The sequence below is a fragment of the Tiliqua scincoides genome, chromosome 13 (assembly GCF_035046505.1).
Source record: "Tiliqua scincoides isolate rTilSci1 chromosome 13, rTilSci1.hap2, whole genome shotgun sequence".
NCBI classification, from domain to species: domain Eukaryota; kingdom Metazoa; phylum Chordata; class Lepidosauria; order Squamata; family Scincidae; genus Tiliqua; species Tiliqua scincoides.
In genome coordinates, this window is record NC_089833.1 from 11,274,940 (window position 1) to 11,299,762 (window position 24,823).

The 24,823-nt window shown below is 47.1% G+C and overlaps 1 protein-coding gene across 5 annotated transcripts; it reads left to right on the forward strand.

The window, feature by feature from the left end:
• The first annotated feature begins 325 nt into the window (after window positions 1–325).
• Window positions 326–24,470, forward strand: CCP110 (centriolar coiled-coil protein 110). Of its 5 annotated transcripts, none has more exons than XM_066609416.1 (15): window positions 326–393; window positions 4,669–4,824; window positions 5,206–5,334; window positions 7,363–8,962; window positions 10,223–10,350; window positions 12,251–12,419; window positions 13,042–13,169; window positions 14,168–14,284; window positions 14,910–15,011; window positions 16,136–16,252; window positions 17,191–17,285; window positions 19,221–19,283; window positions 19,412–19,471; window positions 20,509–20,591; window positions 21,928–24,470. In XM_066609416.1, exons 2-15 carry the CDS (start codon window positions 4,678–4,680, stop codon window positions 21,978–21,980), a joined length of 2,991 nt encoding a protein of 996 aa, XP_066465513.1. In that variant the 5' UTR covers window positions 326–393; window positions 4,669–4,677; the 3' UTR covers window positions 21,981–24,470. The 5 variants fall into 5 exon arrangements, with proteins under 5 accessions (XP_066465513.1, XP_066465511.1, XP_066465512.1 ...); XM_066609414.1 differs by having other exon boundaries at window positions 343–393; window positions 4,650–4,824; XM_066609415.1 differs by having other exon boundaries at window positions 343–393; window positions 4,650–4,824; window positions 17,191–17,270.
• Window positions 24,471–24,823: the final 353 nt, after the last annotated feature.

Genomic DNA, 24,823 nt, shown 5'->3' on the forward strand with positions numbered 1-24,823 from the left:
CACACATATATTCATATTAACATACACATACACACGCAAACTGACTTTTTAATACATTCATTCATTCTACATTTATTCCCTGCGAACCGTGCCGGACTACGGCTCCCAAGATGCATCGCGCACAACCGCTCCTATTAAGCTTAGCAAGCCTCAACTACAAATCCCGGCGTGCCAAGTGCCGTTCCTTGCCGACAGGCTGCTGCGTCTCCTTCCTTTGCCTTTTGGGGGTTGTAGTTTCAGCCTGGGAAACGCAGAGGCGGCGGTTGGTGGCAGGCAACGGCTTTTCTCCCGCTATCGGAAGCGGGGCGGGGTGGAAGCGGGGGGCAGCGTTCAGGTTGCCAGGACCCCTGCCGAGCTCCTCAGGAGACGCTCCAGCCGGGTTTGGCTCCGGAGGTGAGCAGCTTTTGCCAGGGGCGCCTGGGCGGGGAGGTTGCCAACTGATCCCCTTGTGGAGGGAGGGAGGTTGCCAACTGATCAGGGGGAAGCGGCTCCTGTGCAAGAACCCCCAGGTGGAGCTTTCCATGGCTGAGAGCCACTCCCTGCTGTTGTCTCCTGTTCTGGGTCTTTATATCCCCCTCTCCCCATTTCTATGCTCTCCCCCTTTATTCTCTTCTTATACCATGAAATGGCCCCCATTTTAATAATAATGGTAGGAATATAGGTAGGGTTGCCATATGCAAAGGGGGCAGAGTGCCTCTGCCTTTAACTAGGGTTGCCAGATACGATGGAGGACAAGAGCGCCTCTACCTTTAACCATTGTATAGAAAAAGGAGTTTTAGCAGGTTCAGCTCAACATAGAAGGGTTTAAAAAACTGCACCTGCCTAAATTCCCTCTTCTATACAAGGGTTCAAGGCAGAGGCACTCTGTCCCAGTTTGCATCTGGTCACCTTAAGTGTGACAGGCTGCTGATAAGAGCACAGGAGTGAAGTAGGGAAACCAACCTCGGATGGGTGTGTGAGTGGGGGGGGGGGGGTTCTATTGTCACACAGAGTGCCCAGAGCTGGCTGCCCCTGCTTGGCGAGGGGCTGCAACCAGGTACTCAGACTGGGAACTTGCATATGAAAGTGCTTTCTGAGTCTGACTTTTGTGCTATGGGTTATCTACACACAACTGGCAGCAGCTTTTCTGGGGTTTGGAGAGGTGCCTTTTCCAGTCCTAGCCAGAGTCCTAGCCAGAGATGGGAAGTAGGTAGGGTGACCTACCTACCATCAAAGCAAAGGGGTCTAGGCACTCTGTCCGCCTTGTATTTGGGAACCTTAGTTTTACTCCTAGTATTTTTAGTATTGGCAACCTTCAGTCTCGAAAGACTATGGTATTGCGCTCTGAAAGGTGGTTCTGGAACAGCGTCTAGTGTGGCTGAAAAGGCCAATCCGGGAGTGACAATCCCTTCCACACCGGGAGCAAGTGCAGTCTGTCCCTGGTCTGTCTCCCTGGCTATGGGCCTTCCTTCTTTGCCTCTTAGCCTCAGACTGTTGGCAAAGTGTCTCTTCAAAAGTTTTACTCCACCTCTTCCCATTTCTATGCTCTTTCCCCCTTTATCTTTTTTTTCATACCATGAAATGGCACTCATTTTAATTATAATAGGAATATAGAAAGCTGCTTCCTACTGCATCAGGCCCTTGGTATATCTAGCTCAGTAGTGGCAGCACAGACTGGCAGCATCTTAGGCAAATATGATTTTTCTCTGCCTTGGAGATGCTGCCAGCAATTGAAGCTGACACCTTCTGCCTTAAACAGGGAGGGGGGGGGATGGTTCTTCTTTCAAGTGATGGTTCAATAATGCAGGTAGAGGACCCCTTATCTGGACTATTTCAAAATCCAGACATTTTGGTTCGAGACTCGTTTTAAAATTTTTTTTCTGTAGTGTGAACACTAGAAGGTCTTGTGCTCATTCCCACCTACGGTGCGGGTACAGGCTGTAAGTTTAGTCTCTGCTCTGTGGTATGTACCTGTACAGACATTGCTGGAAAATATCCAAGAGGCCAGCAGGCACCCATATGGGTCACAGTGAAGAGAGCAAGAAGAAGCACTTTTCATTTGATTTATGCAATGATTCCAAGATTGGACAAATTCGAAATCCAGATACTTTCCCGGCCCAAGCAGTCTGAATAAGGGATACTCAGCCTGTAGTACAGCTCCTTCAATATTGTGTTTTGTTTGTTTAGTTTTGTTTCAAAGGGACCATCAATGCACATGGTGCTTCACGCTGAGTGAAATGTCAGGTCCCTGCCCTGAGAGGCATACATTCTAGAGATTGATGCAAAGGAGACAACTAGGGTGGGGGTTTATTGTGTCCAATTTTTCTAACCCAAGCCTGCCTTTGAGAAAATCAGGACACCATTCACAGTTTTTCCTCCTCCCCCCTTTCTTGTAATGACTATGTGAGGCAGCAAGACCAGAAAGAGTCTTCTTTTTTAGCGCCTTAAAGAATGATTTATTTCAGTGTTAGGCTTTGTGGACTGCAGCCCATGTCAGGGGCATGAAGTGAAATCCCTTGTTGGCAAATAGCGACGTGTGTGAGACGCACGGGCGCATGGATGTGCACACATGGGCTGTAGCCCCCCCAAATGCGTTCTGGCATAGGATAAGCTTCTGCAAGACTCAGTTGGTTTGCTGTGAACAGGTAGCACAGAGCTGCCCTTCCGGAACTTGTGAGATAGGTTAGAGAGAGGGACTGTCTCAGTGTCAGCCCTTGTGCTTCATGGTTCGGTGGTGACTTGAACCTATCTCCCCCGGGTCCGGGCTCTGTGCTCTAACCACTGCACCATAGTGGTACCTTACAGAACTGATGTTAAAGGGGACAAGTTTGAAAAAGTAGCAACTCCCAAAAGAAGGGGATGAATCTCCGTCTTGGTTTGCAGACCGCTTACTTATCTTGGGGGAGTATGAACAGTGCTGAATTTCTCTGTGCACCCTTTTGCTCGTTGTCTTCCCCCCACAGCTGTCCCTTTCAAACTTGCTGTTCTGATAGAGATGTGCTTTTTGTGCTTTCATAACTGAAAATAGCTTCTTAAAAAGGTAGCGTACTTTTTCCTTGCGAGAATGAAACTTGGGCTCCATTCTGCCAGCAGCTGTATTCCATATCCCACGCAAACCTGCTGATGCGTGAAGACCTAGGTTCCTCTGCCGCCAGCATCCATAGGTCTCTTCGATTGAGGAGCCCCAACTTTGAAATTCTCTGCTAGGGTTCCTTGTTTGTGCCCACTTGGCTTAAGATGTCAAAATTGCCCAGGGCTCTTAACTACTATAGTATTCTTTTCTGCTCCCAGGTTTAATTATCTCCTGAGTAAACCTATTTTTTAAACATATTTTTTATACATTAAAAAAATAATAAAATACTGAGGAAATGGAGAATCGAAGCCTAGCGCCAAGGAGAATGCAGGCTATAGATTCTGGGATGATATCTCAATTGGATCCAGGATGCCATTCGGACGTTTACATTCACTGCAAACATCCTAGTCCAGGGAGACCTGAGAACTGAGAACCTGAGAAACTTCCTGAGAACCCCAAGCTTTTGCTTGGGAGGTGGGAGTGTCACATGAATGGATAAGTGGGGAATGTTGCATTGGGGGTGGGGAGGGGATGTCTTTCTGCTACAGATTATTGTGGAGGAAAAATACAGTATTTGAGAAGTTTGTTGATGTTGCCAGGGTAAGTGGGGAATGAAGTTGTTGCTTGTGTGTGCTAAATCTTTGAATGAGATATGTAGCAGATGGTTGAACTAGTAGAGAGTGCATCATTGCAAGCTTTGAGTGCTGTTGGATTCATTCCTGGTGATCCTGCTCTGCTCTCCACCTTCCCCCCCATCTTTGCACACTTGCTTGGTTTGCCTCCACCTCTGACCACTCTGTCTCACGCACCCACCCACCCACCCTGCAATTGGCTGATCTGCTCTGATATGTTGCAGTAGGGCTATGCAGGCAAAGTTACCATTGGCTTTGCTGCTCTGATGTCACAGAAGGGCTGGGTATGGAGGCTGGACATTCTGGAGTCTTTAAGAGTGGCAATTCCAACACCTGTGAGCAACTGTTAATAATAATAATAATAATAATAATAATAATAATAAATAACTACAGTTAAGTTAAATCCTTTTCCCCACAGCAGGATATTGTGAGATTCCGACTGGTTTTGGAATTTTTCCCACAAGAAATGGATAACCAAGACCAGGCATATATGTTAAAGGAGCTGGTGGTCCCTTTGTAGAGGGTGGGGGGAAGTAATTGGAGGCTTGACTTAATTATTTTAAGGTAGAATAAGCAATGTTTAGTGTTTGCCTAGCACTTTTTGAGCAACCAGGTATTATCTTGATGTTGTCATTACAACAACTCTGTAAAGTGTGTAAGTATTATCGCCATATTGCTGATGAGAGGCTCACCTAAAAAACACACTTAAAGCCATATACCAAATAGAGTCCAAAGTCCACCCTTCTGGTACTTTGTGACCCTTTTCCTAATCCCTCTTGAGTGGCTTGCATAGCTCCCTTGGGCTTTAAAGACAGATACAGCCTTAGGTGCCGCACCTGGGAGTCCAGGTTTGTAGAGTAGTGCCGGTTGGACGGGCAAAGAAGAAGACGACATGGTGTCTATCTAGAGAGGTTGTGAAGTTTTAAGGTGGTTGCTGTATTTATCCCGAGTTGTTTGACCAACAGCTGTTCTCTCGACATGCAGCCTAACTGGATGAAGATGGAGAACTACGAAAAGTTCTGCGAGAAGCACCGCGCTCGGATTCGAGAAGAGGTCACTCAGAGCTCAATGCCTCTGTCCGCTCAGCCCAGCAGTATTCCATGCATTCGGTTCAATGGCGTGCCGGTGCTTACTCCTCTGGTAAGACGTCTTTGTCTGTTCTTAAAAAAGTCCAAAAGAACGTCAAGCACAACAAAGGAGGGTTTCAGCTTGTAGCAAATCCTGAGCAAACCTTTGTTATGTTAGTCATTTTAATCACAGCTGTATTCCTTGAGTCCCTTCGAGGGGAAAGGCGGGGTAAAAATAAAGTTATTATTATTATTTATTATTATTCTGACAGTCTATAGTTCTGTTTTGTCCTGAGAGCATACAGGTAACTTGTTAAAAGGTTAAAAAAATAAATTAGGGATGCCTTCTGTGTGGGGAGCCTGTTATACCCTCTTATGAGAGATCATGACTGGACAAAATTGATGAATGTTGTTGTGTTCTCTCTCCGCCCCCCCCCACTATCCTGTTTTCCAGCTTACTCTTGAGAAGAAGCAGGAATTGCAGCAGGACAGGCAGAAAGCTTTAGATGTAGAACTCTGGAGGCAGAATTCCAGGAAAAGGATTCTCTTGCATCGTGTTCAGGAGATTCTAGAAAACGTGCAGGTGAGTTTTGAGGGAGTGTTTTTATTTTCTTCTTAAAATATGGAAATTTTGACAGGGTGGCCCAATTGAAAGAAGCTCAGGATGTACGTCTATTTCTATATTATATTTTGTTGTCACCATCGCCCTGTGCTGTCTCTGTGATTTCTTGTTGACCGATTTGTAACCAAAGTGCTTTCGTGGAGTGGCAGAGAAAAATCTTTCCTTGCCTTTCCACGTCAGCGTGCACAGGGATGGGTCTGTGCCCATCTAAATACCGAGCACTGGATTTCATTTGTTTGCTGTTATAGATAAACTTAACAACCCCTTGAAATGCTGTATATCTGTCTCTTCAGCGCTGGGAGTATAAGCTATTGGCAGGCAGCCTTTTGGAACAAAAGGGCTTGCGCCAGCAAATGGCCATGAATGAGATCATCAGAGTCCTCAAGGCGTACAACAAAAGAGCGTCTCGGCTCATGGCAAAACTCTGTGTGCCTTTTTGGAACCGGTTCACTTTTGAAACAAACACTGTGTTTCAACTTCCAGAGCTATTTAAGCCCTTGCTATGTTTGGACTGTGCGCCTGGCAACCAGTGCCTGGCTTGGGATTTGAAAGATGTGGCCAGAGCCATGTGCAGAGGGTAAAATACTACCTAGCGAGCATGCTCAGACGCCCTACAATTAGCTTGATTCCTCTGCTCCCAGCCTGCTAATTGTCTTTGGCAAGGTTTAGGACCAGCGTGCAACACCAAAGATAAGGCCGAACAATTAACTTGCGCCGTGTCTTATAACATTCTGGGCATTGAAAGATAAGAGGGATGCACTTGTGTCAATATGGAAGGCAGCACTGAAAGTGAGGCGCATGGATAGGTTTGTCATTCCCTCCCGTCACCACCCCAAAAAACAATTCTAGCAAGGCAAACTTTAATTAGGTTGTTGCATCTGCTGTAAGAATTTCCTCCCTTTGCAAAGTGTTTTTTTGAATTGAGGAAGGGGTTTGTTCTGTATTGTGACTGGAATTCATAGGCGACTGCGCGCCCGATGAGACCAGCAGACGTCCATGTTGTATCGAAACCTGACCCTTGATTTCAAAAGCAGGCTTGTCATGCAACTGTTTGAAAAATATAGGCCTACCCCAGTATCTGTGGGGGTTCCATTCCGTAACCCCCCATGGATACGTGAAACCATGGATACAGGGATGCCCCCTGCCTTGGACCCTCTGGATGATCTTCTGAGCCCCACAGGGCCACACATGTCTGCCCGCAGCCACTGCGGTGCTCAGAAAAGCCATTTAAGCAAAAAAAAAGCACTTTCGGCTTTTAGTAAAACCAGATGTGACTTTTTATTCCTTTGAAAGGCATTATGAGGACTGGGAAAGCCCTTGATGGCGTAAAAGGAACAGCCTCCAGAAGTGAGGGGAGCACAGCTTCTCTCCCATCCAGAGGGTGCTTGGGAGGCCCCCACATGTGAGGATAATTGAAACCGTGGATATGGGAGCCATGGATACAGGGCCCCCTGTACAAGTTTCTAGTCCTCATGGGTGCGTGTAACTAATCTAAGCTTATTTAGATCCTGGCCTATTTTTGTTTGTGTCTCAACATTTTGTACCTTGCTCTATGGCATACGTCCACCTTTAAATTTAGTCTAAGGCTGTAGTCCTGTACACACTTACCTGGGAGTAAGCCCTACTGAATACAGTAGGATTTGCTTCCAAGGAAACATGTAGGCTTGGGCTCTTAGTAACTGCAAAACAGCAGAGAGCCTTGTCATACTTTTAAAGGTTAACCTGTTTATTTCAGTACACGTTTCTGTGTGTGCTGGAGTGAAATCTTCAGCAGGCAGGTCCTAGATATGTCTGTAAAAGCTAGATGGATGTTTGTTTGGGGTATTTACTGTGCCCGACCGACATGTTTATGTATGGTGTTCACCTTGCTTTTAAAATATCAACATGCTGTAGCTCAGATCTTGTTTAATATGGATAAAATCTCCCTTTGTAAAATAATAGTATAATAAAAATTCACAAGTCATCAGCAGCGTTGTACTTTTTTTGTAGATGAAGAAATCGCCGAATCCAAGTGACTTGGATCAATCGGAGATGGAGAATGTTTGTTCGGGGTTAGACTCTATTAATGGCTTTGTAACACAATCAAACGACGTTTTACCAAGTTGTCCTGCTGCCGGTGAACCGATGGAGCCCCAAAAAGCACTGGAGGCTAAGCCAACTGATCTGCAGGTTGTATCAGGCAAGAATTCCCTTGGAGGAAATGAGCAGCTTGTCTCTGGAAATGGGAGCAGCATCTCTGGAAATGGGGATAGTTCGCTCGCTGGTTCAGCAAATGCGGTTCTTTCAAATGAGGCCTCAGAGCAGGAGAGCGTCGAGATGGTGTCGGCTGCTGAAGAAGGCCCTGATCCGTATGTGATGAGTCTCCAGAACCTCTTGAAAAAATCCAGGGAGTACATACAGAGAGAACAGACCAGGCGTAGCATGAGAGCCAACTCCAAGAGAAGCATGAGCGAAAGTCATTCAGATAAGGAGAATGATGCTGTTAAAATGGGCAACTCGGTGAAAGAGAGAGGCAAGTTAACAGGGAGAGGCAGCGTAGCCGTGGCACTGGAAAAGCCGGCTCTAACGAGATCTAGTACTTCTCTGCAGGGTGCTCCGCTCTCCAAAAATAGCACAGGCCCAACAGCTTCACCCAGTTTTTCCAAAGTAGATATCCCTGTGAGGTCTGGAACACCCCCGGTTCTGGATTCAGATTCTGATGATGATTTAAAAACCATCTGTCTGTTTGACCGCGACAGTAGCATTCTCCGAAGCCTGACAGGCTCTTACTCCAAATTGCCCAGCCCAGAGCCAAGCATGAGCCCCAAAATGCACAGAAGGCGCCCAAGGCCATCTTCGATGGGACACATCGTCATAAACAACCCTATAAACGCATATGAACTAAGCCCTAAAGACAAGGAAAGAGCCGCAGACGGGGTCATCCGAGACGTGGGTGACAAAAGGACCGCCTCAGACCCTGTGCCAAGATTGGTGTCTGACTTGGCTTCAGTTTGCTCTCACAGAGACCACGCCTTCCACAAGAGCTCTTCAGACATTTCTGATGAGTTGGTGGTTCGCAAGCTAGGTCACAGCTCCCAGGTTTTGTGTGGCCAACGAGAGACCAAAGGGTTCCCAGCAGGTGCTATAGCAGAGGGGGAGCAGACGTTAGATGGTCCCAGGCCAAATGCTTGCCTTGTCAACCCAACTCTGCTAGAACCTCACGCAAGCAGTTACCCCATTGTAACGCAAAACTCCACAAGCGTTGGTGCAGCCAAGCAAGCTGGTCTCCTCCACAAAGCCAAGCCCACGGAGCTTAACAAGTCTTACGATGTAGAGAGCCCATCTCCCTTGCTCATGCAAATCCAGCCCAGCCTGCTGACGGACACTCCGAGCGTGTCTCCCGGAAGTGAGCAGGCTTTGGAAAACGGCTTTGAAAAGGTGAAGCGGAGGCTTGAACTGGACATGGAGAGCCTGCAGAAGGAAAGCATGCCCGGCGCTGTGGGTGAGGGAGCCGGTGAACAGGAGAAGCAGCCGTGGTTACGTGAGCAGAGGGGGTCCGTGGGATCTGCATTTGCTGCGAAGCATGAAACTCCAGACAGAAGCACCTGTGGTGAGCAGACGCACCCTGTTGAAAGCTGGGGTTGACTGGGTGAAGGTTTCTCAGATGTATACAGTGGGCCTTTGGTATCTGCGGGGCATTTGTTGCAGGACCCCCTGCAGATACCAAATTCCGTGGTAATGAAATCCACAAAGGGGGAGCAAACTGGTAGTACCTTTCAGAAGTGCCCAGGAGGTCTTCTAAGGCCCTCCAGCTGTGGGCTCAGCAACCGCAGATATTCAAACCCATAGTTGCTGAACCTGTGCATGAAGGCCCACTGTATAGTGGAAGTCTTCAAGGTTGTGATCTCAAGTGGGTTGTGGTGGTGCTGCCGCCATTTTGTTTTGAGAATCAGGGTTCTACAGTTTGGACAGTAGCCAGGGCTTGGCAGAATGACATAGTAGGAGTACACACTGATTGGCTACAACTGGGTAAAAAAGGAGGAGGAGCCCTGGCTGCCAGTCACGCCCCACTGTGGTCTTGAAGGTGGGTCCCATGTTGTGGCTTGGGGTTTGAGGCTCAGCTCTTGACAAGTTGTCAAGGCTCAGCTCTTGACAACACTTGACCACTGGTGTTGGGGGTACTTATGTGCTGAGCTGTGTTTGTAGGCTCCTACTTCTTGATCCTGAACACATTTGGTGGAGCTGGGCCAGTTTAGACAGAATGGGGTACCGTGGTTTTTCATGGCATGAATGAGCCTGGAGAGACGTGGGTTCACATGCTCCCTCCTCTCCCCATTCCCTCACCTCTGTTGCACATCTGTGGCACCTACATCCTGGTTTCTTTTGCCCCGTGACATGCACCAAGCTATGATTTAATGTTTCCTTCTTAACCCGGATGTGAAACCAGCTTCACACTCTGGTTTCACATCCTGGTTTGGGAGGTAAAATTAAACCACCATTCCTGACTCCGCTCAAACCAACCGCTCAAATGTGGTTTAAAGAAACAAGGATTCTCTGTTGTGCAGGCAGAGAGGGTGATGAGAAACAGAAGCGCATGAACCCAGAGCTCTGGATGTCGTTGCCAGTCACATGTGCTCCGGGTTCTCCTTCCAACCCTACCCCTTCCCCTCTGTCCAGTATCTAAAACAGAAATGCAAAACCTTACCCAGAAGCACTGGAGTCTAGAGAGCAGTCTGCTCTGGGATCAGCGTTGGGATCAGTCAATGGGATCAGCGTTGGTTTGAAGAGGCTTTTGAAAGGTGCTGATGCATGACAGGCACATTTCTACCGCAGCACATCCTAACCGATGTGCGCATGCATTCCTTTTTAGAAGAGGAGGCTTTGAAACAGAAAATGCTGGCGTTCGAAGAAATGAAGAAGAGGCTGGAAGCTCAGCACGTGCACCAGCTCTCGTTGCTGATCGCCGAACAAGAGAGAGAGCAGGAGAGGCTGCACAAGGTGAGAGGCCCATGAAGAATAGCCGTGGAGGAGACCGTGCACCCTGGCCAGGCCCAGAGGCGTAACTAGAAGCCCCAGCACCGGGGTCATGTGGCATTGTGATGTCACTTCCAGGTTCTCCCCGGAGGAGGCGGCGCTGGAGGCTTCTGGCGCCCCCTTCCTTTTCCTGTGGTGGCACCCTCCTTGGAGTAGTGCCCAGGGCAGGTCCCCCTCAGGCTCCGCCCTAGTTGCACCTCTGGCCAGGGCAATCAGAGTCTTTTCTTTCTTCACTCCAGATTGCATCAGGAACTGTTTCCCATAAAAATGATGAGTTGTGACAGTAGGGGCGCTTGAATGGCCTGTGCGGGTGGAGGGTAAAACAGGCAGAGTGCCTACCAGTGAGCAACTTCCCTCCTGCTCCTTATCTCTTTCTTTCTCTCCCAACTGGTCTGGTCTTGGAAATTTGTTGTAGGGTTTTTGGAAGGTGGCTGCAATTGCCACCTTCCAAAGGCGGCAATCTTGCTTGCCCCCCTAAGATGAGGGGGGCAAGCTAGCATAGAGGCTACTTTGGAAACCTACCTCCCTGTTCCGTAAGGGGGATCCCCACTTGTGCGAAAACCAGAATAAATGCTAGTAAGGTCCTTGTCCCTGGGAGAAACCCAGACATAGTGATGGCTGTAGGTACACACATTGTGTAGAGTGTGTGGCCCTTCTAGAGTGGTGTGGGTTTCAGCCAAAAAAAGATGGGCTTATTGCAGGTACATGGGTCAGCGACTTTTAGGACGCTGGGTCATCCCGGGGTCAGAAATGGAGAAAAATAGGTGTCTGCGTGGGAGTTTTGCAGCACAGGTCCTGAAGAAGACAAAATGCCTGGTTGTAAATAAAAGCGGAGCTTGTTTTAGTTGCTAGGTAGAGCAGCTACTGCCTCTGTGAAAACGCTGCGGCATAAACAGCAAGCCTGGCTGGTTGGCTGTTTTAGTGTCGAGCTGGAAGGACTTCCCAGGGGAAGGTTTCATAATTGATGTGCACTTGCAGGTTCTCCAAAAGGCCTGAGTAGCTGTTGAGAATTGCTTGGCCTGCAAGAAGCAGACTGCCGTCGGCACATCTGCCAAGCTTTGCCGCATTAGCTCATGGAGAGGCTGCAGGTGGCCAGGAATGCGGAAGGTCCCGACAGCTTAAGGCTGTGTCCAGCTGTCTTCTGCTGAGTCGGGATTTGTTCCAGCTAGCTCAGTAGTATCAGCTGTGATTGGTAGTGGCTCCTCAGGGTTTCACACAGGGGTCTTTCCCGGCTGTACCTGGAGAATGCTGTCAGGGATTGAACTGGGGACTCTGCCACAAGTTTGCCTCCGCTTAAGAACATAAGGCCCCTACTGGATCGGGCCAAGGCCCCCTAGTCCAGCTTTCTATATCTCACAGTGGCCTGCCAGGTGCCTTGGGGAGCACACAAGTCAACGATATTTTCAACAAGGTAACATTGGTTCTGTGAGGAGCTTCTGGGCCCCACAATCGCAGGATTTGGGAGCTCTGGTGTAACCTCTTTACCAGCTATTGAGCAAAAGCAGCAGGGACTTGTCGTTCCCTGTCCCCAAGGTAGAATTTGGCCTCTGTTGCATAACTCTGGTTGCCTTTAGGCACACTCCAAGTCAGAGTAGCCTGGTTAGGGCTTGCAGTTGTGTCAAGCAATGATGTTCTCCTGTGCAGGTTCAGGAGAGAGAGAAGGATTCTTGCAGGCAAAAGGTTGCAGGTTCCACTACAGTCCCCAGCCACTGAGCTTTCTGACTGCCCCTTCCTTGCCTTCTCTGGCCGAGTGGTTCAGGAGGACAGCTTGATTCACAGACTCACAGTCACTGTCGGCGACGGCAATGGCCAAAACATTCTAATCTCTTGTTGCAGTCCAGCCTCTGGTTTCTTTGATCCGCAGGAGATAGAAATGCAGGAGCGAAGGCTGAAGGGAGAGGAGGCCACTGCAGCAAAAACGGATGCCCCCCAAACGGCGCTGAACAGTGGGATGGAGCTGGGGTGGAGAAAAGTCAGCGACACTCAGATGCTGGAATCCGTGTTGACTCAAGTGGGAGCGATCCAGAGCGCCGGTAAAAATGGAGGGTGTGCCTATTGATTGGCTGAGCGGGGTGGGGTTAACCAGGACCTTTTCAGTGCTGATTTCTTCTTTGGAACAGCCCCCTCCCCCCCAAAGAGGTGCCTTTGCTGCTGCGGTTCGCCCTGATGGAATTTGGGCACCAGGTTAAAATTCTTTTTAATATGGTTCTTTTTGCCATTTTCTGTTTTTTTTATATAATTGTACTAATTTGAAATAATAACTGCAATTAATTTGCAGTTATAATTTCCTCTTTAGAATTTGGGAGATGGAGGGCTCTTTAGCAAGCATTGCCCCCGTTTCTCTCTGTACGTTTTTAGAATGCTTGTGGCTAAATCTTCTTGGAATTCCCGTGGTCATCACTTTGAGCAGCTCTATAGAAAAGTGATCAATAAGAATTAATCTCTGAATAATAATAAATGGAAAATAGAAACCATAACTGTGGTGGTTAAAAGGTAAATCTGCATGTTGAAGGTTTTGTGAGTCGGGTAGAGACTATTGAGTCTCCCATGCAGGCAGAGACGTCAGTATTTGGGCCAGTCTAAATGAGGAAGAGTACAGTGAATGTCAGTTTCTGTTCTGGATACTGACTTGCTTCATAACTTATTTTTGTGTAGGCTTTACCAGTGTCACTGGTCCTGGTTTGGCAGCTGACACACCCTTCTACCTCTGGGAACCCCCGGCAAGCGGAAAGTCTGTTTCGGCTTCCAGGTCTCTAAACAGGAGCAAAATGAGATGGTCCCAGGTGGGAAAATAAATGTCATGGTGATGGAAAAACACTTTTTTGGTGTGCCTTTCCTGTATATGGTCATATTGTCACTTTACGGATGTCGCAAGCTGCCTTGAGTGCCCTGGTAATTGGGGGGAGGAGACCGGAAGTATTTTAAATAAGCATTATTGTGCATTGTTATATTTAACACTTGTATAACACTTTAAGTGTCTCATAAGTACTGTAACCTTTACAACAGCCCTGCAAGGTACATGAGTGCTGGTACCTGCCTGTTGCAGCCAGGGTTGCAAGGGAGCAGCTCCTCTAATGCTGCCGACCTCGTGTGGCAGAGATGGGGTTTCAACCGGAGAAGACCAAATTTGCAGCTCAGTCTCCTGGCTGCTCTGACACACCAGATCCACAATGTGGTTTACATAGCAAGAGGTTTGAGAATCTGGTTCTTTGAGCCCTGTGGGACAATCTACAAAACAGACCCAAGGAAGGAACGCACACACTTATTGGGAGAGACACAGTGCTGGGGTAGATAAGGGTAGGTGTTCTGAACACGAGAACCATCTCTTGCAAATCTGTGTTTCTACCAGCAAATGTTAAAATGTTTAGGGCCAAAATAGCCACTCATCCCTTATTTGCTATAGAAATAATAATATATACTTCTCTTCTTCTCTGCCCCCCCCCCACTCTGTGTGGAATACAAAAATTACATTTTCTTATTTTTCTTTTACATATCAACTGCTTTTAAAACAAATATATTGCATCTAACCTAGAACTATGGGCTAATAAATGGAGGGGAGGGGGTGTTCTTTAGGAGCAGTAATCTTTAAATTTTTCAACCTAACTACGTAAAGATTGTTTCAGGTATTCTCAAGTAAATACCTGGGTCCCGTTAGGGAGAAGGGCGGGATAAAAATAAAGTTTTTATTATTTTATTAGTTTTATTAAAGCGTCATTAGCTGATTTAGAAAAAGCTGCCTTCTGTTTACAAGAGGTCCTTTTGGTTTTCCGTCCCCTTTAAGGTGTACAGTCCTGAGATGAAAAGGAAACTAGACAAGATCTCTGCCCTGGCGAAGGGGTTTCTGACGCGGAGACTTCTGCAAACAGAGAAGCTGAAGCACCTTAGCCAGACTGTAAAAGTAAGGGACGGTCTACTGGCTGTGTGTGTATTTATTTTAATCCGTGTTGCACACACTGTTTTTCTTTGTCCGTGGCAGCTGCTGCTTGCCAAGCTAAAGATCCTTTTCAGAAATCTGATGCTGCAGTTGCCCCTCCAATCTCTCCTGTTCTGCCCACCTTCTGTTCCCTTAATCCCCATCGCTTTCTACCAATCTCCTCTCTCTCTCGTCCCTTCCCACCCTCTCCTTTGGGTTCTCAACCGACATGCTTCGTCTGGGGAGCTGTGGCTCAATAAGAGCTATTTGCTCTTAATATTTTATACTCTTTGATGGTCAGGGCAGGTTTGGCAGTGGAACAGATTGTTGAAAAAGGTGGTGGATTCTTCCTCACTAGAGATCTTCAAGCAGAGGCCCAAAAGCCTCTAGTAGGATTTCCTGCTAGAAGCAGATGGATTGGACTAGATGACCTTATGGGTCAGTACCAGCTCTGCATTTTGTGATTCACATATAATTCTGTGGACATCTAAAAGGGGTCCTCTGTTTTTGGAGTAGTTGCATAATCGCCTAAAGTTTGCTCTTAAGTCCTTTATGCAAGGAATATGTATTTTATTTCTTAAACTCAGACTTGTGCATGGATTTTTTTTAGGATACAATGGAGTTCATAAAAAACTTTCAGTCGGAAGCTCCGTTGAAAAGAGGAGCGGTTTCAGCTCAGGATGCTAACCTGCAGGAGAGAGTAGTAGCTCAGGTAATGTATAGTCTGAAATGCACACACTGATCAGTCTGGGCCAACTTGGGTGCCCTTTGAGAAGAAAGGCGGGATATAAATTGAATTAATAATAATAATAGTTTTTTTTAAAATGGAAAATGACTGCAACATTGTTCATGCAACAGACCATAGTTGGGGACCCAAGTGGGTTGGGTTGAGTGTACAAGAGACCACCCGTGGTTTTAATGGTGCTTTTGTTTGATCAGTTATCTGGTTAATAGGTACAGTAGTCTCTGGAAGCAGAGCAATAGCCATAACCGTGGTTTGTCTGTCCAGGCATTGTGCCAAACCATAGCTAGGTCTCAAATTCACGTTTGAGACTTGGCAATCGGTTGGGGAATTGAAGCTAACCGTGGTTTGCGTCTTCAAACATTGCACCAAATTGCAGTTGAGCAACGTCAGCTGTGATTTGGTATGATGTCTGAATTGAGCCCTCGCAGGCGTTGTAATACAGAAGCTTAGATATTTTGAATAGTTCTTCCACCAAGCAGGCTTTCCTCTTGGGTAACATGGCCCTGACTGCCTCCCCGTAATGCTTCAGCTTGTCAAGAGCTGGGACCCCTGGCAAACTCCAACCTGCAATATGGGACCCAGTGGGCAAGAGGCGTGGGCAAGTGAGTGGCCATGGATCCTCCTCTTTTCCCACACATCTGCTGCTGTTGTGTCTTTCTGCCCCTTCCTTCCAGGCTGACTGGGAAGAGAGGAGGAGCAGAGAGTGGCATGGCAGCAACATGCTCTCCATTTTGGAAGGAGAGAAAGAGGAGGCGAGGCAAGGCAGAGAGTGGGGGGACTGCCAAGACAAGGGAGAGTTGCTGGGAGGCTGAGGGGGATCCCTGAAGATTGGGAGGTTTGGCCAAAGTAGTGCTACCAAAGACTGGTGGGATACACCCCATCCAGGGCCCCTAGCCCTAACTATTATTCCTGCTGTGCAGGCCTGAACTTGAAAATAAGATGGCGGTGCTGCTGTGACCTGCCTGAGGTTGGGTTGCCTCCTACCTATTGAAGACCGTTCCCCACCTTGTGTTCAACCGAGTGGCAGTGACAACTGAAATTGCTAACCTGCCATTGTGCTTCACCCAAGGCTTCTGTTTGTATTCCTCCAGCTGCGAGCGGCGCTGTACGATATTCACGATATATTTTTCAAGATGGACGTGACCGAGAGGATGAATATCCTGCGTCACGATAGAGAAGTCCGCAAAGAGAAAATGCTTCGGCAACTGGTGTGTGGCGCGTCGGTGATTTGCTGTGATATTAATGGGCTTTTCTTGTGACCTTGATACACGATTCTCTTGGTACCTCTGAAACGACCGCCTTTGGTAATAAGAGTTTACCTCATAATACACTAAAACAATCAAAAATGATTTGAGCTAGATCATTCACTTGCTTGTGCAATCCGGGCCCACTTTGCGTTATGAGAAGATACATTACTGCTGGTGCATTGCAGGAGGTACTTAGCAAGGATATAGTTCTCAGTTAGGCAGCCTACCTGGTTTGGGGCTGTACCCCCTGCATGTTGTAAGTGGAAGCTCACCTGATAGAATGCTTCTCCATACCAAAGAATGCCTTGCTTATGGAAAACTAACGTTTTGAGAGCAAAGCCTAGACTAGGAGTTCCCAGACTTTGCAGTGCTGTGACCTACGTAGTCCTCTGTGGTGGGTCATGATGCTCTTAGTGGTGCTGGAGGCCTTTCCGGACCCGGCGACCCACTTTACGGGCCTCGGTGAGCCTTAAAACTCACTCCTAGTTTTCAGAAGCAAACCAGAAGTGGCTTACGGAGGCTTCTGAGGGCCAGTCTGAGGCCTGCAGAGTGGGTTGCTGGGCCAGGAGAGGCCTCTGGAGGCTCAGGTAAGTATTGGGACTTTTGGAATGGCTTCTGTTGAGAGCCAAAGCAGTGCAAGGGCAGGCAGGCGCACCCAGATTGCACCCCACTGTGCTTGGGCTTGCGACGTACCAGTGGGTTGTGACCCAAGCTTTGGGATTCGCTGGCCTAGGCTATGTTTGTCCTCCCTGACAAGTTAGTTTTCTATATGGGCAGAATACTTTCTGGTACAAAGGGGCTCTTCTGTGGCATGCAGGGCATTTTACGCAGAGCAAGAGGCCAAGCTAGCAGTTCCTTCTCAAGGTAACAATGCTAACACTGGGAATTCTCCTTCACAGGATAAAGCGAGGACACTGAGAGAGAGAGTGACCCTTTCTACAGCCACGCAGAAGTCCCTGGATCGGAAGAAATACATGAAGTACGTGGGGAAACGGTAAAGGAGATGCCCCGGTGCCTTAGCCTGGTTGTGTGTGTCTTGATGTGTTGACCGAGTACTCTGTGCATGATTATGTATACTGCCTAATTTGTTTTGACCTTATCCCACCTTGCCTAACTGACTGAAAAGCACAAGGCCCTTTGCAAACACGATGAACCTGAAATAAATATAAAAATAGCCACATCAATATTAAAAACTGGAAGCCAGAATTTTATTTGTTTTCCGCATTATTAGACCATTCTTCCTCTAAGGAGCTCAGGGTGGTGTACATAGTTCCTCCCCTTCCTGTGAGGTGGGTGAGGCTGAGAGAGAGAGTGGCCGGCCCAAGGTCGCCCAGGAAGCTTCACGGCTGAGCTGAGATCATGCAGGTCTAAGTTCAACTCCCAAATCACTGCACCATCCTGGCTGGTGAACAGTCACTGAGAAATACACTGCTCATTGGAGTCGCTTCAGTGGCGATCGGGTAGTGCTGGCTCCCTACTAAGTGTTCTTTGCCATTCTGCCACAAGCAATGCGCATTCCCACCCAGGAGCAATTCCCCCCACCCATTGTGGTTAACCAGTTCCAGCCTTAGCATTAGTTCAGAGTTGGGGGTCCTTCACCAAGGATTGAAACTCGCCTCAAATCAGCATTTACGGTTTAAGAAAAACTCTGCTGTCCTTCAGATGTGCTTGAACCAGGGGGATGCCGCCTCATAGAGAAATGGATGGGCGTGTTGCTAGACCCTGCCAGCACTTTTCTAAAAACCCGCACTTAAGCTTGTTCCTGAAACAACAAACGCTGCACCCAGCAAGAACTCCCAGGGAAAATCTAGGGGTCAGGATGGGCTAGAGCAGGGGTGCCCAAACCCCGTCCCTGGGGCCACTTGCGGCCCTCAAGGCCCCTCAGTGCGGCCCTCAGGGAGCCCCCAGTCTCCAATGAGCCTCTGGCCCTCTGGGGATTTGTTGGAGCCCACACTGGCCCAACGCAACTGCTCTCAGCGTGAGGGTGACTGTTTAACCTCTTGCGTGAGCTGTGGGATGAGGGCTCCCTCCACTGCTTGTTTTTTCATGTCTGTGATGCAGTAGCGGCAGCAAAGGAAAGGCCAGCCTTGCTTTGTACAAGGCCTTTTATAGGCCTTGAGCTATTGCAAACCATTCATTCATTCATATAAGTTCCATCTCTAATATATTCATTTATGTAAATTTATTCAAATTTGAACTGTAAATTAATTCTTTTTTCCCCCTGGCCCCCGACACAGTGTCAGAGAGACGATGTGGCCCTCCTGCCAAAAACTTTGGACACCCCTGGGCTAGAGCATCAAGCTATGGATGTCCTCCACAGCTCGAGAACGTCTATAGAGGGCCCTGTTTGGTCTTAACAGCCCAATCCTATGCTCCCGTAGTGCCCAGGGCTCCAGCGGCACTAAAATGGCTACTGCTGAATTCAGTGGGGCCAGGGAAGCAGCCGCAGAGCTCTTCGGGGTAAAAGAACAAATGTTCCCTTACCCTATGTCAACCTGCTGCAACCCTACTAGGTCTTCTCGGATCTGTGCCCACCTTTGAGCGAGCACAGAACCAAGGAGACCTGTGTCCGGTCTCCCGACTCAGGAGGGGGGATAGAATATAACACAGGTGCTTAGGATTGGTTCTAAGTGTGTTTAACATCGACACCAGAAATGAAAGCTTTTGTTTCTTGGGCTCAGTGGGCCACTGCTGTGTTCTGCAAATGCTCAGAATCTGTTCAGGCCCACGGTTCTGTTCTGATGCTGCTGGGAGACCCTCCTGTGACCTTTTTGCAATTACAGCTGATTCTAATGCCCATATCCATTTAGAGAGGTGAACTTTGTAGGAGGAATCGAATTTAAAAAATTCCTTGGTTTGTGTGGGTGTTTTTTTTTTCATCTACAAAAATGTTTTACACATATCCTTGTATCTTTCTTTCTCTCTGTAGGGCTGCCGAAATGGGGATGCCAAATAAAAAAACCATTGTGAAACAGAAGACTCCGGAAAACAGGTTCATATGTCCCACTGCTTTGTAACGTGTAGAGTTCTTTAAATGTCTACCGAGAGGTAAACACATGACAGCTGAAGGTTTTCTGCGTGACCGTAGCATTAAGTTAACATGACCTTTTCCTTTTACAGAGTTCTTCAGCCAAATCAGGGTCAAAACGCTCCCATTCAAAGACTCCTTTCCCGGCAAGGGTAAGAAACGCAAGTCCTTGTTTTCAATGCTCAGGCTTGCATTTTTGCTCCTGAAAACTCTCTCTCTGGGTTGGAAAGCGCACATGCCATTGGTTCTGTACGTCCAGGGAGGTTCTTGGGGGTTGTGTCTTGAGCAGAAATCAGGTTGCAGCCATCGGTTTGGGAGGCAGGAGGTTGGCATTCAGAAGCTGTTTGGAGCCAGGTGGGGATCTGCTCCCCAAAGAAACACTCCCACGGTCAAGACCTTGGGTGTCTCGGGGATGCCTGACAAATGGACTGACTGATGGTAGGGCAAGTGCTTCTGCTTGGAGTCAGTGGTCACTGCAGTGTGAAAGTTCACTGGACCCGTTAATGGCGGTTTGCGACTGTTAAACCCAGGTAATGGAAAAGACTCCATGGGGAGGATTACACCAGGCCCTAGGGCCCCTGAAAGTTGTGGGCTCCTGCATCTGTGTGCCCCCCCCCGTGCCCCCCCCCCCCCGTTCAGCTTACTGACCTGCTGTTACTGGTGGTGGCAGTGACAGGGCAGGCTGGCTGTGGCTGTTCCTTCAGCCTTTGGAGGTTGGATGAGGAGATGCCTTGGCTCTTGAATGCCTTGGTTTGCTCCTACATGGTAGTCTGGAGCCACCTCCTTGTGAGTATGGCCATACCTGATTGGCTGGTGGGGAGCAGGGAATGAGGAAATGCTATGGTAGGCACTTTCCTTCCCCCACTGGCCAAAGGGAGGTTACCCCTAGGGCCACCTCATCTTATTTTAAGGTCCCCGTTGAGTGCCTCATGAGTTGTGGCGGCTTAGATTTCCAGGGTGATGCAGAGTTGCTGCACAGTTTTATTGTTTTTATCAGCGATTCAGGCTGCTGTGACTTGGGGGGGGCGTAAGGCCCCTCCCGGCGGCCCTTCCTCCTGTGCCTTTGCATCTTTGAAGAAGAACCTGTTATGTGCTGCAGAGATACTTTGGCCCAGGAAAGGGGGGTGGGTGAATGAGGCATATGAGCTCGGACGCCAGTGACTCATTTCTTCCTTTTATGTCCAATCAGAACCCCTAAGACCTCAGTGAAGGGGGCTGAGCAAACTAGAAAGAAGCCCTCAGAGAGCAGAGTGCCTAACAAGGCTCTTTCAGGTGTGTAAAAACGGGTGCTGGGGTCTCATTTCACAACAGGCACGAGGAAGTTGCTTGTAGCAAGGGCATGAACAAGGCTTGGCCTCCTTTCTTTTCCTCCTCACTGCACCAGCCATGCTCTAACTCTGCTGTACTAACCCCGACTGAAATTAGTGCCAGAAACCCCCCAAATTACGGCTGATCACCTACTGCATGAATACAGATGAATTCAGATTCATCTTGCTCATCACGCTCTCACTTTTCCAAAAGGCTTTTGTCACGGAGCAGCTCCCACACGGATACCGGTTTTGGATTCCTGTTGCACGTAGTCAAGAACTTTAAAATTCTTGGGGGTGGGGTGGGGGTGCCTGAATACAGTTTTTGTCAAACTTTTCAGCTATAAAACACGTCCACACTGCACCCTAGACTATCGTGCATGTTTGCTATACATACATTGGTGGTGCACAAAATGTATGGCCCTGGCTCATTGGGTATTGGTCCTACAGAACAAATTCAGCTGTTAACTTTATTTGGGAAGAAAAGAATGAAAGAGATTGTGGGAAGCATCATGTCCTTTTTGCGTTATGGTTTGCTCACTGGTCCTGTTAACATTTCTTTGAGAGGTGAAATATACAGTATGTGGCATCTGTCCTGCGTTGGTGCGTTTTCCATAAGCTATAAGAGAACCTCTTCTAGTGGTAGCAGACTTGAGAACTTGTTCTAGAACTTGTCCTGTTACACCATTGGCTTTTGATTGTGTTTTGGGTGACCCAGGTGCTCTTTGGAAGGATGCCGAGAGGTTCATTCGGGAGACAATAATGGCAGGCAGGCTTCTCAAATGCAGCAGTGTAACTGGAAGGTCTGCCGTCCCAGGACACACCTTCCAGGGCTGCCCCTCCCCCAAAAAACAACCTGTGTGTGTACCACCAGACACCACCTCAAGTACCACTGGTGGTACAAGTACCACTGGTTGAAACACTGCTCTAGTTCAAGCCCTCTGGCTCCCTATTTTGATTTGAGAAGACCTTTCTTAACCCAGGTGGCTCCTTGAAGTTCAGCTTGGAAGCTCTAAAAGCTGCTTCCTGCTTGGTCCTAGGACTAACCAAAAATGACTGTTCGGTGTTGAGCTCTGTTCGGTGTGATGCTTTGAGCCACGGCCTTGGTTTGTTATCGCTCTGTGTCCGTTTTTGAAAGATACGTTACGAAAAAGTTGCAGCCCTTTTAAAAGAGTAGTTTAGCAACAGTTCTTCCTGTGTGCTTTAATGCCGCTGGCTTGTAACAAACACCATGTATGTCTTTGGAAGAACCACTTCCTTCCTATTTAAAAAAAAAAGTGACTTCTCCTTTTGGTTTTTAGGAGCATATGCCGGAAGAATCCCAAAAAAGAAGCTAAATGCTGTGACAACTTAAGAAGACAGCACTCCCTGGGCTAAGAGGCGCCTTGAATTTCCCTGCCGACGTTCCTTGTTTGCATCCGATCTTTCTGCTGTGACGTGTGTGTGGACAGCTGGGGTTGCCAAGTGCCCGTAGCACGATATTTTTTAAGGTTTCTAATGGGCGTTCCGTGAAATGAAGAAGGGGGAGAAAAAAAAACACCCCCACACCACATCAAATTCTAGTTCTTAGGAAGCATTTTTCTCGCATGTTTCAATTTTCCTTGTGCTTCTCCTGTTTTAAATGGATCCTTGAAGCTGTACGTTGTATACCTTCAGGAAGAATGGCTTATTATCATTTTAGGGGCGGGGGAAAGGAGGAGAAGTGTCTGCCTACTTGAATCTGTATTTCAACGCAGGTACACTGAATTACACTTAAAATGGCAACTATCTGCTCTACGTTAACTGGCAAGCATTCTCAAGCATTCTGTGTACTTCTAGCGCTTCCCAAAAATGGGAGGAGCTTCTGTTGTGAGGTTTTTTTTTTCTGATGGCCTACGAGCCATGGAAAGCCTTAGTTATTTCAGGATGACTGAACTGATTGGGGCCAATTTGCTGGCTTTTGTTGGTTTGAAGCACCCGTGGGTAACATTGTGACAGCCTTGTGGTCTGAACCGCTTTCTCCTTCCACCTGCCACCATCTTGCTTCCAGTATACTGAGCAATATCATTTTAAAAGAGATCTTAACACTCGATTTTTACAGTGGGAAGGCTTGATTCTGGAGACTCTGACTTGTCAGTTTCCCAGGGTGTTCTGCAGAGGAGAGAATGTACCTATGTTCATTAGGAGGCTAACTTTTGCTCTTTGCCTCAGTCTTATTCTCTTAACAGTGCATTTTTGCATTTCCTCTGACTTTTTAAAAACAAACGTTCAATGATAATGGGTACAAATGAAGCATTTTTCCCCCCTGCCACCTACCTTTTTGGCTCCAGAGGGCTACTCGTCTAATAAATTTCTGTCATCTTGAACAAGGCAGTTGCAAGAGTGCACAGTACATTGAATAAATAATGATTTTGGCCCCCAAATCTTGCTTATTTTCACAGAAAACCAGACTTGTAAATTACCAAAGCAATTTCTGCGCAAAAAATAAAATTGCTGGCAAAAATTCTTTTTTTAAGGTGGAAGTTGCTGGTTAACTTTCCTGTTGATAGCAAACTATGTCAAAACACGGTTTTGAGTTAATAACTAATTGGATCATGCTAAAGAATGTATATATCTAATCTGCCAGCCAATATCCATCGATAGTGCTGGACCATCGTACATTAAATGTTAATTTGGTATCAACATGACGCTAGTACTGTCTCCTTGAAAATACTATTCAGAGTAAATCCCAAAAATATGTGATCACATAGGAATTTGGAGGAAAATGTTGCACAGTGAATATTAACGAATTTCTATGAGGATGGCTGTAAACTTATTACAAGTTGAGCCTACTTATCTGTGGGTCCCCTGGACCCATGTTGAGCCAGATTTGGCCCAACCTGAAGCCTCCAGAGGTGACTTTAGTCACCTCTGGAGCTCAGGCAGGTTCTGAGATTTTGTTATCTGTAGTTTTCAATATCCGGGAGGATCTGGGAATGGAACCTCCACGGATAAGGAAGCACCACGTGTACTTGCGTGTTGTATCCAAAGGTTCCTTTCCACCCCTGCTAGGGAGAGCTTCCTCTTGCAGGAGGAAGGACATTCTAGGAAACAAGCCCATGACTTCTAATGCTCCTTGCTTATCTTGCAGTATTTTAAAGCTGTTTTTCTCTTGAGAGTGGGAAACAGGAATGTCAGCCCAAAGAACACAGCAGAGAGTTTAGAACTGCCAAGCAGTTAGGGTGGTTGGTTGCAGAGTGGTCTGTTTTGAAAGCCACCTGTGACAAGGTTCCTCCTGGCCAACTTACGCAGCCCAATTTTTGATGTCACAAAAGTTTGTTGGATTCCTTAACTAGTTTTCAGGTTTTGAGGTGCATAATGTGTTTTGCATGACTTAAACATTTTCGTAAGAGAGGGTGGGAAGGGAGAAGAAAAATCATTGAAAAACGGACAAGTTTTGGTACATCTTAGGAATTGTAGTTTAGAAATGGGCTACAACTTAGTTGAGTGAGATGCCAGTGCTGATATTTTAACTTTTTTCTCTTTGTCTAAAGCCTATTTGTAAATTCTTTGTGTGCTGTGGTGTAGTGTAGACAATATGTGATGAGAAGCACATTTTCACTTAAAAAAAGAGAATGAGATCAGTTCTTACTTTGTTCAGGTATGCCTTTTTTCTTGTTTTAATTTGAAGTCTGTATTAAAAAGATCAATTTCTTTTTAAACTATGAGAAGGCCTTCTACTTACAAAGTGCCAGGATCCCTTTTTTTGTAATTTGGATTATGATTTTTATATTTATTTATTTATCTTCGTTTTCAGCATGACCTTTTTTTAAAAATTTGAGTGGAATGCAAACGTCCTTATAAAGTGTATTTTTGTACTTTTCATTTTCGTTGGTTTTGCTTATTGTTTTTTATTTCCTTAAGCGAATTGCACAATAAAACCATTTTGTAATAAATCTTTACAATGTGTGTGTTTTTCTAAGTGTTAAAATTGGAGTTCCTGTCGTCATCCCCCCCAAGCCTCCCACAAAATTTTGGAATCCTTTCTAGCTTAAAATCTTCATGCATCTGTTTAAAAATCCTCAGCCTCTGCTTGCCATAGATTTAAGTGAAAGAGAAGAAAATGATAGGCTGGAACAGTATTTCTCGAACTATGGGTCGCGCCCTCTTGGTGGGTTGGGACCCAATTTCTGGTGGGTCCCACAGAGCCTCCAGTGAAAACACAGGTGATGAGCTCTG